The sequence below is a fragment of the Meles meles genome, chromosome 10, assembly GCF_922984935.1.
Source record: "Meles meles chromosome 10, mMelMel3.1 paternal haplotype, whole genome shotgun sequence".
In the NCBI taxonomy this organism is placed as follows: domain Eukaryota; kingdom Metazoa; phylum Chordata; class Mammalia; order Carnivora; family Mustelidae; genus Meles; species Meles meles.
Window position 1 is genome coordinate 59,115,584 of NC_060075.1, and position 19,787 is coordinate 59,135,370.

At 39.3% G+C, this 19,787-nt stretch overlaps 1 protein-coding gene across 1 annotated transcript in view; it reads right to left on the reverse strand.

The window, feature by feature from the left end:
* Positions 1-19,787, reverse strand: part of LRRC72 (leucine rich repeat containing 72) — a 43,286-nt gene that overhangs the window by 20,496 nt on the left and 3,003 nt on the right. The window contains exons 2-3 of the mRNA XM_046020619.1: positions 18,143-18,216; positions 9,935-10,004 (exon numbers count right to left, since the gene is read on the reverse strand). Of these exons, the coding sequence (XP_045876575.1) occupies positions 9,935-10,004; positions 18,143-18,216 (144 nt within the window). The remainder of the gene's footprint in view (positions 1-9,934; positions 10,005-18,142; positions 18,217-19,787) is intronic.

The following is a 19,787-nucleotide window of genomic DNA, read 5'->3' on the forward strand; positions in this document are numbered from 1 at the left end:
TCCCCACGTACCCACTAACCCACCATCACACATTATTTAGTGACCAGTATGTGTCGAGCGCTTTCTCCTCAATGCTGAGGCCATGTCTGCATCTGTGTATAAGTCATGCCTTCTCTTTTGCCTGCATAACTTTTCTCCCTGGTGCATTTCTGGTAATTCTTAAGGATCGGCCCTTGTCCGACCGGACATACAAACCATGCTGGAGGGGCACCTGTGTGGCTCATTTGGTTGAGTGGCCAGCGGAGGCCGTGATTTCGTGACACCGAGCTTGGGGCTCACACTCAAAGGGGAGTCTGCTTGAGATTCTCCCTCTCCTTCTGCCCCTCCCATTTTCCAAACAGTATGGAGACCTCACGGCTTTTTTTTTTTTTTTTTAAGGTTTTGTTTATCTGAGAGAGAGAGGGAAAGAGAGCAAGCATGAGGGGGAGAAGGTCAGAAGGAAACAGGGAAGCAGTCTCCCTGCCAAGCAGGGATCCCCATGCAAGACTGGATCTCAGGACCCTGGGATCATGTCCTGAGCCGAAGGCAGACGCTTAACTGACTGAGCCACCCAGGTGCCCCTCACATCTTACTTTAGATTAGAAATGTAGTTCTATGAACTGCAAATAGTCAAAAGCAGTCTTGAAAATTCCTCAAATGAACCACTAAGTACTGTATTCAGAAACAGGGTATTCAACTCTAGACTGAGGGTCAGAAGTGACTGTTACTCTGCAAGGAGAACTGTTTTTTGTTTGTTTTTTTTTTAAAATGTTGACTCTGTAACCTCGCTAAAATTTAATAATTTGTTTGAGTTATGAGGATGGTAGAGCCATAGAGGTGTGGCAGGTATCTTCTAAAAGCAGCAGGTTTGTTAAATATAAGGCTATCTTTCCACCTAATACAGGATCTATCAGGGAGAATATTCCCATTGAATAGTTACTGACCAAGTGCTTAGTACTTTCTATACAGAAATACACATCACTTTCTATGCAGAAGTATATGCTCATGATTATACATTAGTATTAGGTGTTTATTAAAGCTTATCCTAGTGATTATTGTTATCATTAAATATAACTGTTTTGGCCTTTGATCGATTGATTCAGATAGATCCCGATGCATTGGACTTAGTGAGGATTTATCGCAAATTTTAGCCCTGAGACATAGCTCAGAAAAGCTGTCATAGATTTGTATGCAAAGTTTCAAAACTGATTTATTTAATTAATTTTCTTTAATTTCATTGTTGCATCTGCAACACACATTATGAAGCTATGAAAGGCACGTGTGCTGCTCATCTCATCGTTTCACAGATTCATCTGCATCCAGTTAGGTCAGCACCCATGCAGGAGGGCCACCAGCAATTTCCCACAGCTTTTCCTGAGTCACAAGAGGGACTATGTTCCTTCCAAGTAGGAGACCATGCAATGCATTGAGGGTGCGGGGGTCCCAACGGGCTTCCTATCCCTTTCTCCTCTTCCATCCTTCCTTCCACTCACCACTACCTGATCGAACGATGGCCACACCTGACACAAGAATAGAAAACAAACCCCAGTGGAAAACATGACTGCTTCTCTTCTTTTCCAGTTGCCTGCTGGACCACACATCAACAGAACCTTTCTAATTACTCAAGACTTTAATTTCTTTTGCATAACTTATTAACACAAGAAGAATACTAATAAACTTAATAGTTTCATCTCGATTATAGAATCATGGTTTTCCCAAGAGCCTTAATATCCTTTGTGCCATGATTACTGGGATTTTAAGTCTGCACTGTTTGTTGGGGTAAGATGGCTAGGGGAATGGAATGGAAAGAGATAAAGCCAGTTCAAGAGGACCCTGGGAGCTATTACAAGATTTTGTGCAGAGGACTGTGACTGTCCAATTTTGTTTTAGAAAGAAAACGGCAGGAAAGAACACAGTTTAGAAGGGAGAGTAAGCATAATGGCAGGAGTTGAATGAGAAGGGCATTACGCTAATTCAAAAGACTATGTGGTGGTCCAGAGTAGAGTAATGGCAGTGGGAGAAGAAAAGTAGAGGGAATTGAGAGAGAGTTCCAAGGTAGGAATCACAGGACTTAATAGACACTGCAATGTAGCAAGCTGTTGAAGCCAAGATCTAGGAGTGGAACTGGAAGACACACTGATTGCCCCGACACTCAAGCCATTGTTAAAGTAAATGGCATATATATAATATATGTAGTATTATAATTTTCCACTTAGAAGAATCGACACTATTAATTTGAAGGATCACCATAGGATTTATATGGAATGTGACATTTCACAAATCATTTATTTTGGTTCAGGGCTCAGCACATAGTACGTGCTCAATAAATAAGAGCTATTATTACTTAACCATTATTTTTTATACATAAAGAGAGAGAGCTGAGAGTACTTCCATTTAATGTAAAGCACTTACATGTAGTCTCCAGGGTAGTAGTGGTGGAAAAATTATGCCAGCATGAATTTAAAATTAAAGAAGCATTCTTTTAGAACAGGGCTTCTCAACCTTTATAACTATGGACATGTAGGGCCAGGTTATTCTTTGCTGGGGTTGGGAGGTCTGTCCTGTGCATTGTAATATGTTTAAGAACAAATCTAGTCTCTACCCACTAGATGCCAGTAGCACACACACACTCCACTTGGGACAATCAAAAGTGTCTCCAGAGATTGCCAAATGTCTGCTGTAAGGGAAAGATGGTGTGTGTGTGTGTGTGTGTGTGTGTGTGTGTGTGTGTGTGTAAAGTCACTTCTTGTTGGGAACAGCTGATTTAGAGTCAAGAAAAGAGGAAGGGTCATATTGATAAAATGCTAGCTATCATTGGCCCCTGTGCTAGACGGTTTCACAGGCATTATCTAGTATGATGCTTATAGTAGCCCTGTGTTATATGTTTTATTCCTTATTTACCTAGGAGGAAACTGGGCTCAGTGAAGTTAAACAACTTTCTCAAGGTAACAGAGCAAGGGTAAGTCCAAGTCTGTCTGATTGTCAAATCAAAAACTGGCATATAGTACATCATAATTGGGTTCATTAAAATAGTTGAATTCTATATAAAGTAGCCAGAAGACATGAATTTGAACATACTTTGAAGTAATGGAAAATATTGTTAGTTTGAGCAATGGAAAATACTTCTTAAATTATTTTTCTACTATTTCAGCGATGTTTTCCACCAAAAATCATGTTTAAAATACATCCAAAAATATTTGACATAAAATGGAAAAAAAATAGAAAAACTAATCTCACAAAATATATGCCCAGCAAAGTACTACACACGTACTAAACCAACTAAAATTCCATGATGTATGCTGTAAAGCTACTTGAAAAAAAAGTAGCAATTCAAAAAATTCTTTACAAGTATTTAAAATAGCACCTTAAAAATTATTTAGTTTTTCAAATGCTCTAAGCTGTTTTTAGAACAATGTGTATTAGGTATTACATGAATAAATTAGTATACATGTACGAGAACATTATTGAAGAAACCAACTAGCATTGTATATTGGCATATGGAGTATTTTCCAATACTCAATCTAAAATTTTCCATTGTTGGGCGCCTTAGTGGCTCAGTGGGTTAAAGCCTCTGCCTTTGGCTCAGGTCATGATCTCAGGGCCCTGGGATGGAGCCCCGCATCGGCTCTCTGCTTGGCAGGGAGCCTGCTTCCCCTTCTCTCTCTGCCTGCCTCTCTGCCTACTTGTGATCTCTGTCTGTCAAATAAATAAATAAAAATCTTTTTAAAAAATTTAAAAATATGGGCGCCTGGGTGGCTCAGTGGGTTAAGCTGCTGCCTTTGGCTCAGGTCATGATCCCAGAGTCCTGGGATCGAGTCCCGCATTGGGCTCTCCGCTCAGCGGGGAACCTGCTTCTCCCCCTCTCCCTCTCTCTCTGCCTACTTGTGATCTCTGTCTGTCAAATAAATAAATAAAATAAAATCTTTTTTTTTTAAGATTTTATTTATTTATTTGACAGACAGAGATCACAAGTAGGGAGAGAGGCAGGCATAGAGAGAGAGAGAGGAGGAAGCAGGCTCCCTGCCAAGCAGAGAGCCCAATGCAGCGCTCGATCCCAGGACCCTAGGATCATGACCTGAGCTGAAGGCAGAGGCTTTAACCCACTGAGCCACCCAGGCGCCCCAATAAAATAAAATCTTAAAAAAAAATTAAAAATAAAAAAATAAAATTTTCCATTATTCAAACTACTAATATTTTCTAATCAAAATATTTTCAAATTAATGTCATCTCGATGGTATATGTATTATATATATACTTATTTAATCTTCACAACAAACTCATGAGGTTTTATTACCTTATTTTAAGGTAAAATCATTTTAAATCCTAACTAGATATACAGCATAGATATCTATGACTTTCACAACCAAGCAGTGAAGCCTTATTCAGGTTATTCATGTTGATTTCCTTTTTTTGAAAAGGTTTTAAATATTTGGCAAAATATAATTCTTTCAACAAAGTTGACATAAGGGATAGAATTAATGTTGCCCTGAGGCAACAGAAACATGTAAGAGCCCAAATTAAGTGGAATGCATGCTAGTTCATTTTATTCTTTAACAGTTTTTGTGCTCTACTATGGGATTTGTGCAGCTCTAAATCGTTTTTTAGAACAAAGTATATTATGTATAAATGAATAAATAACTATGTCTATACCTAAACCTTGTTGAAGGAACCAACTAAAATTCCATGATGTGTTATAAAGCTACTTGGAGAAAGATAGTAATTCAAAGAATTCTTTACAACTATTTAAAATAGCACATTAAAAATAATTCTTTCATAGTTTAAATTGTGATTTGCTAATTTTGTACAGCAGTATTCCTTTCTAAAATATACATATTTGTGCTATCTGCCAAATTCTCAATATGTGCCGAATGCTTAGGAGGTGGGAAACAGTAACATATCTTTTTTTTTAAATTATTAACATATAAAGTATTGTTTGTTTCATATGATTTGTTTGATTCATGTTTGTATGATTCATCAGTCTTAGACGACACCCAGCGCTCACCACAACACATCCCCTCCCTAATGTCCTTTACCCAGCCACCCCATCCCCCCACCCCCCTCCCCTCCAGCAACCCTCAGTTTGTTGACTGAGATTAAGCATCTCTTGTGGTTTGTCTTCCTTTCTGGTTTCCTCTTGGGAAACAGTAACATATCTTAATGGCATAGAAGAATGAGTCCAGGATCTTAAAGTGATTTTGCTTATTTTAATCAGAGCATTCTCTGGTCAGTTAGTAGAGAATGTGTCATTATAAATAAGTATTTCAATTATTTTTTAGATGATGGAGGTTATAAACAATGACTTTGCCAGAAGAGGTATTTTTATTTGAATTAAATTTGTAAAGTTTGTCACCTATTCGGTCTTCGCTACCTGGCAGAAACTCAGAGCCCATTTTGGACAGTCGCTTGGTGAAGCTTTCTACAGGTTTTTCATCAAATGCTTCTTCTAATCTGAGCCAAATCAAATATTCCAAAGGAGTGCTAGTTCTTCCAGAAATTAAAGGATACCAGCATTGTGGGACTCAGTAGAAAATTTTTGAGGTGATGAGCCCAAACACAAATAGATCAATGGATAGACCATTTGAAATTGTACTGTAAAAGGCAAGTCACTCCACTTCTCATGGAAGGTTGGAAAGGATTGACCGTGGACCTAAACCTCCTTCGGTCAGGCTTGCTGGAAGACGAGACAAGGGAATCTTTGAAAGGCCTCATCTAAGAGGATCTAAGAGCAGCTGCCTCCCTCTGACTCTATGAGGGTAGCTGAACAAAAGGCGACCCAGAAATGGAGATGATGCCAAACTGGTGGCTGATGATGCAAGTATGAGGAGCAAGTAAGCCCTCAGAGAGCATCCTGAAGGAACCAGAGTTGCCCGAGCAAATCTAGCAAAGCTGGGGCATTGGAAGCAACTTGGCATCTATTCTGCTAATCCAGGGTCAGACCAGAAGCTCCAGTCTGGTCACCCACTAGGTGATAATGGGGGGAAGTGCTTCTGCTCCTAGCACGTTAGGTTCCAAATATATCAGACTATGTTCTTTGCCTCCCCAAACTATTGCTTTCTGGCATTCCATTCCAGGCAGTTGGCAAATGCCGTGCCCTCACCATGAGCACAGCCAGTCCTTCTGCCCTTAATTTTATTAGAGCAGGTATCGTCACATTTATTGTTATATATTCTATCAGTGGCCTAAGGCGAACACACAACAAGCCACATCAGATAGGAGGATTTTGGCTTTGGGTAACTTCTGAACTCAACTCAAACTGGCCCATTAATAACTGAGAACCTTTATTTTCTCACATACCAAGAGCTCCAGAGGTAGCGAGAGCCTCCCTCTTAGTTCACAATGATTCTCTGGGCCGTACTTTTCTTTAAATGTCGCCTACATTCTCAAGCTGATGGGAAGGTTCCTGCTTCATATCCAGGCAAGAAAATATCAGGGAAACGAGGGACCACTCTGCTAGTGCTCTCTTTTAGGAATGAGGAAACCTCTCCCAAAAGCCTCCCCACAGATCCCATGTCTTTACTACCTTAATTGGGACATGTGCCCATTCAACGACTAGCCACTCACGAGGACGATGAGATTATCCTGAATGACTTAGACGGTTCAGGATCCACTTCCTGGAACTGGGGATGGGGTCACCTACCTGAGTAAAAAGGAGATGTATGTGCCAAAACCTAAATCCAGATTCTGCTTGATAGGAAAAGGAGAAAATGGACATTGAATGGACAACCATAATATCCAGTACATACATCTCAGCAAAAGTACTGATTGGATAAATGAATCAACAACAAAGATGGGTTCATTTTACTACTTTGTGCCTTCGTTTTTCCCAAATAGAGGGTAGTTTAAGATATTCACTAGTGTCAGAACAAGGCTGATTACAAATTCAGACCACTGTTAATTAAGTGTTGCAATTTTAAATATTTACCTATTTCTACATATTTACATATTTAAATTCTTATGTCAATGTTAATGTTTTCCACTATATTTCTCCACACCATTTCTATGCTGGTATAATGACTTCTTAGTGGTGATCCTATTGCTGTCTAGACTTTATTTTATTTTTTAAAAGATTTTATTTATTTATTTGACAGAGAGACAGCAAGAGAGAGAGAGAACACAAGCAGGGTAAGCGGTAGAAGGAGAAGCAGGCCTCCCGCTGAGCAGAGAGCCTGATACAGGGCTTGATCCCAGGACCTTGGATCACGACCTGAGCTGAAGGCAAATGCTTAATGACTGAGCCACCCAGATGCCCCTACTTTCTGGATTTTAATGAAAAGTAATAATCAAAGTTTTACGTATGAATTTTGGTGAAGTACTATCGTAGCTAATATGCTTATCAGAGTTTGGGATTCTGAATAAGACTTTAGTTTTTCATGGAGTGTGACTATTCAGGCAGGAACCAGTCAATTACTAACCAATGGGAAAACTCTCAGGAGTTTATTTACTTACCCAAGTAACACTCAACACTTGTTTTGGGTAGGATATCCTTCCGGCATTCTAGGAACTAAGTAAGTCTATTATTGTAAAGAACAAAGTTAAGGGATGAGGATTTTGGAAATAATATAGTTGGTTTGTTGAACGGAAAGAGTCAAGCACAAGGAGAGAATTCAGTCTCTTGTTGCATTCCTTCCCCACCCACTGCCCTTCGGAAACACAAGAGAGTGAAATTGTTGGCAGCGTATACAATCCCTTCCTATGTACATAACGTATCTGTAAGTCAATTGTGTGAAAATTCAATGGTTGGAGAGGGGATGGTGTTCACTACCAAAAGCCAAAAAATATTTTTGAAAATCTCTAATTATCTCTCTCCCTTTAGGCACACTGCGGACACTGCACATGTTCTTTCCTTCAGAACTGAACCCCGCAAGAGGCACACATGGAAAACAAAGATTAGTCACTTCTGCCATGATTTTGATGATTTCCACCTTTATCAGAAATTGCACACGGGGACCCAGGATAATTTTTGGCAGGGTGTTTAAAAGAGTTTTAAACCTCCGTGCCGCATGCAATTCCCATTTCAGCTGCTAGTCGCCTGGGTCTTGAAGGTGATTGCATTTGTTCTCCTAGAAAGGATTTCAAGCTTAGGAGACTTATGCTTCCACTTAACAGAAAAAGAAGACTGGAAATCCCATGTAATACTGCAATGCTTTTATAAACATGGCTGCTTAGCCATGTGAGTCTGGGCTACACAAGCAGACTACTGCTGAAAATTGAAATTATTTCTTTTTAATCAGTGGGTGTTCAAAATGTTCAGATTGGATATTCAATTCATAAGGAACAAAAACACAAGCTGTTAGAATGTCAACTTACTGGAAGTTGAGAATAACCAACGGACTAATGATTGTTTGGGTTTGTATTTTAGTTCAGTCCTACTCTTTGACATGGAGGGAACTTGGAGCCCCAGTCAGACACCCACTATAGGGGAGGCAGTGGGAGGCCATCGCCTCCTGAACCTTAGCCTTCTCTTAGAGAGAAACTTTAAGGGCCATACTCAGTGACCTTGACGAGAGTTGCCTGCAGTTGGGGACCTGTTGGATTAATGTCTGGTAATTCCTGAAAAAACTAGATCAACTTGGATAGCAGCTGGGAGGTAACCACCCCCCTTGGCTTCTGACAGCAGGAAAAAGTGCGTGAGTGCTGGGACCTGCACACCAGGCCACAGAGGGCATATTGATCTGGGGTACTCTATAAGGAATCCCACCAAGAGAGTAGTCTACCACAGCTCGTGACTGTCAGTTGTAGGTACTACTGGGATAAAAGTATCCCTCCCTGGGAGGGAAAGTCAGGAGTGGCCAGGAAGAGGAATTAGAGTTGAAGAAACCTACTTCTGAATAATCCGTTAAGAGAAAAGAAGTTGACTTTGAACATGTGTTAGTACCAGATGGTACAGATCAGGTAAGAACTTTGTTTCTCCCCAGCCCTTCCTCCACACCTCTGCATTCTATGTCAATGCTGGGTAAGGCTGAGGAGAAGGAAAGGAGAGGAAAACAACGAGCTACACCTTCCTAGCTAATAAAAAATGCAGGCAGCCACCTGCAGTCAACTCCAGCTGGATAAGGAAGGGGATTGTAGGGAGATGGCTTATTTACAAATGAAAATTGAAAGTGGATTATTATACTCTTTCAGACATTCTCATTGCCTTTTTTTTTTTAAAGATTTATTTATTTATTTATTTTAGAGAGCACGCACGCTAGCTTGCGAGTGGGCGAGGGGCAGAGAGAAAGAATCTTCAAGCAGAATCCCCATTGAGGGTAGAGCCCTAGGTGGGGCTCGATCTCATGACCCATGAGATCCTGACTAGAATTAAAAACCAAGAGTCTGATGCTTAACTGACTGAGCTACCCTGGTGCCCTGACATTCTCATTTCTGAACTGGAACCATAAATAAATAAATCATCTTTTTTTCCAAGGTTGGGGGGGCACCTGGGTGGCTCAGTTGTTAAGCATCTGTCTTCTGCTCAGGTCACGATCCCAGGTCCTAGGATTGAGCTCCACCATTGGGCTCCCTGCTCTGCAGGAAACCTGTTCTTCCTTTCCCACTCCCCCTGCTTGTGTTACCTTTCTCACTGTGTCTCTCTCTGTCAAAAGATAAATAAATCTTGAACGGGAACCATGACTAGGACTCCAATGGACTGTAAGATTTTGAATTACGTAAGAGGAATGGGAAGAGTCACCAAGACTGCTGAAGTTTTCTTCCAGGAGTCCAGAAGAAAGAGCATCCATTGGGCAGTTTTGACAGGACTTGAGAGACGAAAATAAAGTTGCAGTCTGATAACATCTCACAAATTGTGCAGTTCAATATAGTAATGTATGTATGTGTTTGTGTGTATAGAGTTTCTTACCTAAAGTTAGTTAGGAGTATAAAATATTAATATTTTTAAAGATTAACTTTATTACAAATAGGAGATTAAGACAGTGATTTAAGTACAGAGCTATTTAATGATAAAATATAACACTACCTTGTTGTGATGTAGCCATAAATATTTTAATTTTCTAAACCTAGATAGATCAATGACCTCTGTCAGATTCCTGAAAAGGAAAGAAAAAGTGAATATTAGCAACAATTAATTTATTCATAGGTAAGGTGAGTTATATAGTAGAACTCTGGAATAACTGGAAAGGCCTCTCTCTTCTTTCAAAATTGTTGTCACACCTACCTACTAGTTTCTGAAATACCATCATTAAAACTTCACCCATTTTTTTTTTAAAAGATTTTATTTATTTGACAGAGGGAGAGACAACAAGAGAGGGAACACAAGCAGGGGTTGTCGAGAGGGAGAAGCAGGCTTCCCGCAGAGTGCAGAGCCAGACGCGGGGCTCAATCCCAGGACCCTGGGATCATGACCTGAACTGAAGGCAGACACCTAACGACGGAGCCACCCAGGCACTGCAAAACTTCATTCATTTGGATTAATATTTTTGTCAGCCAGTTTAAAGGAAATACTGAAGGGAAACACTCTATCACATTACTAGAAATTTATACTTTGTTATGATTACATGTATTGGGACCTTAATTAGAAAAAAAAAAAAAAAGATTTAACTGGGGACTGGGCAGAGGGGAAAAAGTAAGGGGGAAGACACTGGATTTGTGCCTAAATGTGAAAACCCTGTTGGCTCCTACTTGGACAATGTCTGCAAGTTTCTTGCTTTGGGCTTGTCCAGATCTTGGCCACATTGTATTTAAGATGTGGAAATGGCCTTATGCCGAGAGATAGAGACTTGGTGAAGTGTTTTATTTTCCTTTGCTGTTTAGTAGCTATGGGGTCAAACTATTACCATCCTTCTTGAACTGTGCAGGTGGTCCGGAACCTTGTTGCTGTTGCTGCTCTCTCTGCAAAGGGACAAGCATGGACGGGGAAGAGGAGTGATCACAAATGGGGCAAAGCCCTGAGGATTGGTCTTTGACTGCGGTGGGCTGGAATGTTCAGATCTGTGCCCAGGCTGGGTATGTATGCATGTGTGTCTTCATGCATCAAACACTATAGAGCACACACTCTGTGCCAGGCAGTCTTCCAAGTCCTTAACCAATACTAAAGTTCATTAATGTTACATCTATTAACTCATTTGTGGCAACATCCTTTCACAAGTTTTTTTTTTTAACTTTGGGATACTAAGGGACTATATCTTTTGAGATATTTTAATGAAAATATTACGAAGTTTTAACAAAAATTTTGAGGAGAATGTGCTTTTAAATCATGCAAAAATATTTCTAAACAAAGGAAAATTTTTTTCAACAACTCTTTTATATTGAAAGATTTCAAAACTAAAAAATGTTGAAGGAATAATACAATGAAAGGTTGTAGAGCCCTTATAATGTAAAATATTTTGCCACACTTAGGCTCACTCTCTCTTATCTATGTAATAGATGTTACTTATTGGTTGATAATTTTCTTGCTGAATCATCTGAAAATAAAATTGCAGACTTATCACCGTTAGGGCTTTCACTCCTAAATACTTCAGCATGCATATCCCTCAAACACGGACATGCTTCTGCATGGCCACAACACTGTTATCACACCTTTAAAATTAAATTGAATTCAATAATATCATGTTGTCCCTGTTGCCCCTCATTTTAATAGTTCTTTTCTTTTTCAGTCCAGAATCCCATCAACATTTATGCTTTGCATTTCAGTTGATATAATCCCTTAGTCTTCTTAAATTTAGAATATTCCCCTTTTATTACCTTAACATTGATTTTTGAAGAGTCTAGGACAGTCATCTGATGGAATGTCTCCCATTCCTGATTTATCTGCTTGCTTCCTCATGATTAACTTCCAGGTGGACCATTTTTCAGGAACAAAGGTGGTGATTACTGCATCACAGAAGGAGGCAAGCAATGCCACTTTGTCCCACGCTTGGTGATGGAAGTTCAGCCCCTTGGTTCTGGCTGTGTCCACCAAGTTTCTCCATTGGAAAAGCACAAATGCTGTCATTGAGAAGTAACATGTGAGGCAAACCTCTGATGACTATGTGTATGTCTCGAGCCCAATAACTTATTCAGTGGCTTTAGCTTCAGCTGAAGCTGAATCAGATGGTTTGGGATTTCTGTTAAATAGGTGATGGGTATTAAGGAAGGTGCTTGTGATGAGCACTGGGTATTATGATGAAGTCATGAATCCCTAAATTCTGCACCTGAAACTAATATTACACTATATGTTAAATACCTGCAATTTAAATAAAAACTTGAGAAGAACATCCACCCTTCCCCTTTCTTTCTTTTAGTCACTCTCTTTCCCACTCTACTCGTATCTGAAGTTTTTTCTTATTCCTTTTCCATTTTTTATTAAATTCTCAAGTTATCCCAAATAAGACTTCAAGCAGACCACATATCCTTTAGACATGCACTGTTAGTCCTCGAGTGCTTCTCTGGCACAACAAAATATTCCAGACTCTTCAAGAGCAACTTCTAAAAGGAGACTTGTACACATAATGCATTTTCCTCTCACTGTAGATATGTAGCCTATTTCTGGGAAGAAGCATTTGGATCCTGGTACACCTAAGTTATTGCATTGGGCAAAAAAGATAATACATTAGCTTCATCCGTTCCTGTGAAAAATAAAAACAATCATTATGTGGTAGCAGAGAAGCTCAAACCCCACTTAGAGGATTTCCCAGAAAAGTTATTTTAATACATTAATACTTTGAAATATCACCTGTGTCAAGTTAACGTCATTAATTTTCCTGTGCTAGTGATTTTGATGCTGAATTTCCAGCTATTACATAGTAATAAAGTGATTCCCTTTTAAAGGGATTTTGACTCAAGTCAAAAAGGTTCGTTTTGTGGGGGAGGAGCAAGATGTGGAGGAGTAGGAGACCTAAATATTGCTGAGTCCCAGGAGTTCAGCTACATGGTTATCAAGCCATTCTGAACACCTACAAACTCAACAGGAGAGAGAAGAGAAGAGCAGCAATTCTAGGAACAGAAGGCCACCACGTTCTGGAAGGTAAGACATGTGCAGAAGCGAATCTGAAGTGATATATGGGAAGAGAGACCTTGGGGGAAAGGACTGGCTCCCGGCAGGCAGCAGAGCAGCAGAGCACAAATTCAGAACTTTTAGAAGTCTGCTCCACTGGGGGCTGTCACTCCAGAGGCTAAGCGTGGGGTGGAGCCCTCACAGGGACAGTGTGGTCCCAGGATCTGCTGGGTCACAAAAAGACCAGGGGTGTCTGAGCATAGCAGAGCTTCTAGGTATCAGAGTCAGGAAGCTGGCTGCCGTGATGGAGCCAAGGACTATGCTCTCAGCTCAGGGTTACCTTAAACTGTGATCCAAGGCACAGTCGGGCCACTGGTCTTAAAGCAGAGACCCCAGAAAAATATACACTAACAAATCAGAAAAGACCAGAAACCAGGGGGAGAAGAAAGGAGGGGAGAAACACACACACACACACACACACACACACACACACACACACACATATTAAACTGGCGAATAGAACAGGGCCACACACTTGATTTTGATTTGGGGTATATTTTGATCTGTAAGAAGAAATTGCCTCCAAAATTTTAAAGACAGAAAAACTTATACATATTTACAAAAATAAGGGTAAGCATGATGAAGGGATGGAATGTAACTGTAAAGGTGACAATGAAAAAACATTTTAAAAAAAGGAATTGATAAGAAGTTGTCAAAAAAGAAAAAAAAAAAAAAGAATGGGATCAGGCTGGAAGCTAGAACAAATCCCTGTGCTAGATTTAGGGTATATTTTGATGTATTAGAAGAAACAATATCCCAAAATTTTAAAGAAAGAAAAACATATATACACAAAAAATAAGGTTAAATACAGTGAAAGGATAGAATATGACTATAACAATGAAAATTTTAAAAGATTTTTTAAAAAGTATTGATAAGATAAAATAGTTAAAAAGGTTAAAATAGGAAAGAGGAAAAATTTAAAAAGTAGAATAGGAAAAAATAAAATTAAAAAAATTTAACCTTGAAAGACTAAAGAATCATGGGGAAAAAGCCATGAATTCTATGTGTTTTAGTCTCCTGGCTCTGGAGTTCCACAGCTCTCATTGATTAGTGAACTTGATCTTGGCTGGATGTTCTTGCTGATCTTCTCAGAGAGGGGACTGTTGCTGTGATTCTCAAATGTCTTTTCCTGAGGTGGAATTGCACTGTCCTTGCCAGGGACCAGGCTAAATAATCTGCCTGGGTTCGTTCTCAGAAGCTTTTGTTCCCTGAACGCTTTCCGTAGAGTTCTGGAGGACGGGAATGAAAATGGTGGCCTCCCAGTCTCCGGCCCAGAGGAGCTGAGGGCTTGGGGCCCCACTCCTCAGTGCGCCCTCAGAGAAAAGCGCTCAATCGCTCCTGTCTTCCTGGTCTCTGGCTGCACTCCGAGTTCGCCCAGCATGTGACCGAGAGTTTCTATCTCTGGTGCACGGCCCCATTTAGAGTCTCCAAACCCAGTATTTTCCTGCCATGCTCCCGTGCTGCTTCTCCGGAGGAGGAAGGAGGGCATCTCCCCAGATCTACCACCTACCAACTATGCCTCCGATCACAGTTTAAGGTAACTCCAAGCTGAGAGCTCACTCCTCGGCTCTGTCTCTGCAGCCAGCTTCCCCACTCCCAAACCTTATCAAAAAGAAGAGAGAAAGGATCCAATTGCTGCCAATAGCCTCTGGCTATTTGGGCTCTTTTCTGGTTCCATATAAATTTTAGGATTATTTGTTCCATTTCTTTGAAAAAATTTATGGTATTTTGATAGAGATTGTATTAAATGTGTAGGTTGCTTTAGGTAGCATAGACATTTTCACAATATTTGTTCTTCCAATCCAGGAGCATGGAACATTTTTCCATTTCTTTGTGTCTTCCTCAATTTCTTTCAGGAATACTTTATAGTTTTCTGAGTACGGATTCTTTGCCTCTTCGGTTAGGTTTATTCCTAGGTACCTTATGATTTTGGGTGCAATTGTAAATGGGATTGACTCCTTAATTTCTCCTTCTTCTGTCTTGCTGTTGGTGTATAGAAATGCAACTGATTTCTATGCACTGATTTTATAGCCCGACACTTCACTGAATTCCTGCATGAGTTCTAGCAGTTTTGGAGTGGAGTCTTTTGGTTTTTCCACATAAAGCATATCATCTGCAAAGAGTGAGAGTTTGACTTCTTCTTTGCTGATTCAGATGCCTTTTATTTCTTTTTGTTGTCTGATTGTAGCAGTGGTGATAGTGGACAGCCCAGCCATGTTCCTAACCTTAGGGGAAAAGCTCTCAGTTTTCCCCAATTGAGAATGATATTCACTGTGGGCTTTTCAAAGATGGCTTTGATGGTATTGGGGTATGTACCCTCTATTCGTACACTGTGAAGAGTTTTGATCAGGAAGGGATGCTGTACTTTGTCAAATGCTTTTTCAGCATCTATTGAGAGTATCATACGTTTCTTGTTCTTTCTTTTATTAATGTGTTGTATCACATTGATTAATTTGCAGCCCAGGAACAGATCCTACTTGGTCATGGAAAATAATCATTTTAATGTACTGTTGGAGCCTATTGGCTAGTATTTTGGTGAGAACTTTTGCATCCATGTTCATCAAGGATGTTGGCCTGTAATTCTCCTTTTTGATGGGGTCTTTGTCTGGTTTGGGGATCAAGGTAGTGCTGGCCTCATAAAATGAGCTTGGAAGTTTTCCTTCCATTTCTATTTTTTGGAACAGTTTCAGGAGAATAGGTATTAATTCTTCTCTAAATGTTTGGTAGAATTCTCCTGGGAAACTGCTTCAATCTCCTTACTGGTTATCAGTCTGTTCAGGTTTTCTGTTTCTTCCTGATTCAGTTTTGGTAGTTTATATGTCTCTAAGAATGCATCCATATCTTCCAGATTGTCAAATTTGCTAGTGTATTGTTGCTTATAATTCTTAAGATGTTTTTATTTCTTTGTGTTGGTTGTTATCTCTCCTCTTTCATTCATGATATCCTTAATCTCAGGAAACAAACTGAGGATTGCTGGGGGTTGTGGGGAGAGGGATAAGGTAGTTGGGTTATGGACACTGGGGAGGGTATGAGTGCTGTGAATTGTGTAAGATTGATGCTTCACAGACCTGTACCCCTGAAGGAAATAATACATTATATCTTAATAAAACAAAAAGATGTACAGACAAAAAAAAAAAATAAAGTGTTAGTTCTTCACTTAAACCTGTTCAAAATCAATAATGGGCTGTTGCATTTCAAGGTGATGCCAATGGAAGACAAAGAGAGGAAATTGATGGCAATGACTCATGCTGAGAATGGTATATCAGCACTGTTGTTCTATGTGTTCTCCATGAATACTCAAGGAGACATTGGTAAGGTACCCCACCCCCCCAACACAAAGATCCAGGGCAACAGAGACTCAGGCAAATAACCTAGTTTACCCACTGTATTGGTGTCTGGACTGAGAAATCTTTTTTTTTTTTTTTTTTTTTTTTTTTGGTACCAGATGGATTGCATGGTTACTTAATATTTTGGGGATATAAAATGTGTTTTCTTCACTAGAGAAGACCACTAATTGCCCACTGTCAGAGGACCAATATTTCTATTTTTTTCTCTAGTGTTTTAAAGCTTTTCTTACTGTTCTTTACTTACTTTTACAGTGTACTGTTGTTAAAATCATGAAAGGTTTAGAGTTGCAATCTTTTGACCACATAAAATAGGTATTGTTATTATAAAACTAACTGATGTGTAGAAAGAGTCCAAGAGTAACTTTAAGTGGGTCAGAATTATCTACCATACTGTTCCCTTCTAAAATATGTATTTTTAAAAATCTTGAATTGGCTCGTTATTTTTCCCCTTGGACTGTTACCAAGATAAATATTTTTCTCTGCACTTATAACCTGAAAATATATATACACAAACAAAAGAAATACATTTATTCATAAAGGATTTCCTCAAGTAACCAAAGATAAAGTGATTAAACTCAGTGATAAAGTAGGACATCTTCTTTGGAGAGTAGCTGAGTTAAAAAAAAAAAAAAAAAAAAAGTAGCTGAGTTCCAGAGATGACATGAATAGAAATATGCCAAACTGATTTTAATATCATACATGGAGTTCATAGAGATTAAAGAGCGTGAAGTGGGGGAGAGAAGAAGAGTAGGAATAGGATCATTGTTGTTAAATGCAGTATCTAGTTGCACAGATGTCGCTTGTTGGCAGGCAAGACCTGTGGTGTCAGAGTCCCATCTAACCTGTAACTTCCTCTTCCTCTTACCCCTGGGTTCTCTCTCAGGCACTCTGAATACTCTGCAGAAGAAGAGCCCACTTTGCTGGCTGCCACCTTAGGGAGTTGGAGGGGTTGTTACATAAGGAAGGTTTCCTACTTACCAGTGAAATTAGTACAGGGATTGTTGGTGAGGGGTCTAGTATCATAGGGTTATTATTATAATATAGGGGTATAATGAGTCATTATTTTCTAGTAATAGTAATTCTGTTAACTCTGTTAATGCTCACTGAGTGCTTACTGTGTACCAGACCCTCTTCTACTTTCTACTAACTCACCCAATGTTTACCTAACAACCCTGTGAAAAAGATAACATTGTTATAATCAGGAAGGAGTCTTGCCAGATGAAATACAAGACCCATTTACATGTGAATTTCAGAGAAACCCAAGGAAGTATGGGACAAACTTAATACTAAAGAAAAATATTCATTTGTTTCCATTAAATTCACATGTAACTGGACTTACTGTATTTTTATTTACTAAACTTGGCAATCCTAACAGGGAGGTTGATGACATGCCCAAGATCACTTGGCTAGAAGGGACAGAGCTGGGCTTCAAACTCAGCATGGCTCCATAATCTTTGTTTTCATCTATTTCCATCTTGCCTCTCTAATAGAGACTGTGGACACCAATAAATAGAATGGTAAAGTAATTGGAGCATAGTACTTACCTATCCAGTTCTTGGGGAAAACAACATTTGAATCTGGGACACCTGGGTGACTCAGTCAGTTACATATCTGCTTTCAGCTCAGATCATGATCCCAGGGTCCTAGGATTGAGTCCCACATCAGGATCTTTGCTCAGCAGGAGCCTGCTTCTCCCTCTGCCTTCTGCTCCCCCTTCTTATGCTTGATCTCTATTTCTCCCTTTCTCTCTGACAAATAAATAAATAAAATCTTTGAAAAAAAAAATCTGAATCTGTGAAACATTATAATATGATGCTCTTCTATTTCTTATATAAAGTACACTTACTTTTGAGAAAGGAACAGCTCAAAGACATCAGCATCCCTCTTGAAGCCACATATCTTTAGTTGATCTTCAACTGCCTGATAACATATAATTAATCTGTCAAGCCACATTCCACTGAGCAAAAATACAGAGACATTTGCAGTCAATAACAATAACGTCTACAAGAAGATCAAACGAAAGGTGAATACGGAGGCAACCACTCTAAACTGATAAATTCCAACACTACAATTATATACTATTTAATCATTTTTGTGGTTGAATTTCATTATCCTTAATCCTGGGCACAGATGTGTAAATAATTTTTAATCAAAGAGAAAAAAATGTGTACGTGTACATGAGCACCAAAAACAAGTTTTCGGTTCTCTATGAGGCATAGTGATTTGGTCTTTAAATATTCTTAAATGTTCTTTCAAACATGAAGAACTCATATTTACAGAAGATATTTGGTGTTATGATTGCAGGTGGAGTGTGATACAATGCACATTATTATCGTACAGGTGCTTGACACTGTGAGTTCTCAAAAAACATCAGAGGAATGCATGAGTGAATAAATATCATTTCCTTTCTTTGCAAAGGAACCATGTCTTCATTTTTCACCAGTTACTAACATTTTTGCTGGAGAATAAATAATTTTTAGTCCCATAGGCTTTGTTTTGAAAATACAAATCCAAGAACAGCAATTTAAGCGCTTTGCTTTTTCTTCTTAAGAGCTTTTGCTAGATTACAAAATAACATTTACAAGCCACGTGACCTAAAATGATATGGAAAAAGTAAAGCCTATCTATAATTTGCCATGAAGGAGTAAAGCTAACAAGACTCAACAGAAGTGGAAAGTATAATTGTTGCACTACTGGAATCTGACAAACACTGTAATTATCACAGTCAAAACAGTGACCGAAGTTCTGTTGGCATTTGTTGTGGGTGGTGAGGTTGTGATGTCACTAAGTGATTTATGAAATTTTGACAGGAGTTTTGTTATTTAGTAGAAGACTTTAAAAAAAAAGTTAGATTTAATGGGACGAACACATATCGAAAGAAGTGAAGAAGATAGATATATCAGGGATTGAGTGTCACTGCTAATTTTTATCCCAAACTTCCATGTTACCTTGTCACACAAGCTGAATCTTGGGGCTTAGAGAATTCGTTGGCTCACATAGAAGCATTTCTATGAGGGTGTTTTGTGACTCTATAAAAGGCAAGCTGATTTTAGGGCTTAGGAAAAAACCCGTTGGAGGGGGCCTCTGCATCTGGGTCTGGATGTTTTAACTTAGACATCTAAACTAGCAGCTTCTACTATACATAGTCAATCGCAACTGTGTCAAAGTAAAATTAAAACTTTGCAATGCCCAGGGCACCTGGGTGGCTCCGTGGGTTAAAGGCTCTGCCTTCAGCTCAGGTCATGATCCCAGGGTCCTGGGATCGAGCCCCACATCGGGCTCTCTGCTCAGCAGGGAGCCTGCTTCCTCCTCTCTCTCTCTCTGCCTGCCTCTCTGCCTACTTGTGATCTCTGTCTGTCAAATAAATAAGTAAAATCTTAAAAAAAAAAACAACTTTGCAATGCTGTATTAAAGTTATAAATGTGCTTTTAACTCAATCCTGCCATTCTATATCCAGCACTCAAAAATATAGCAGGACCTGAGTGTACACA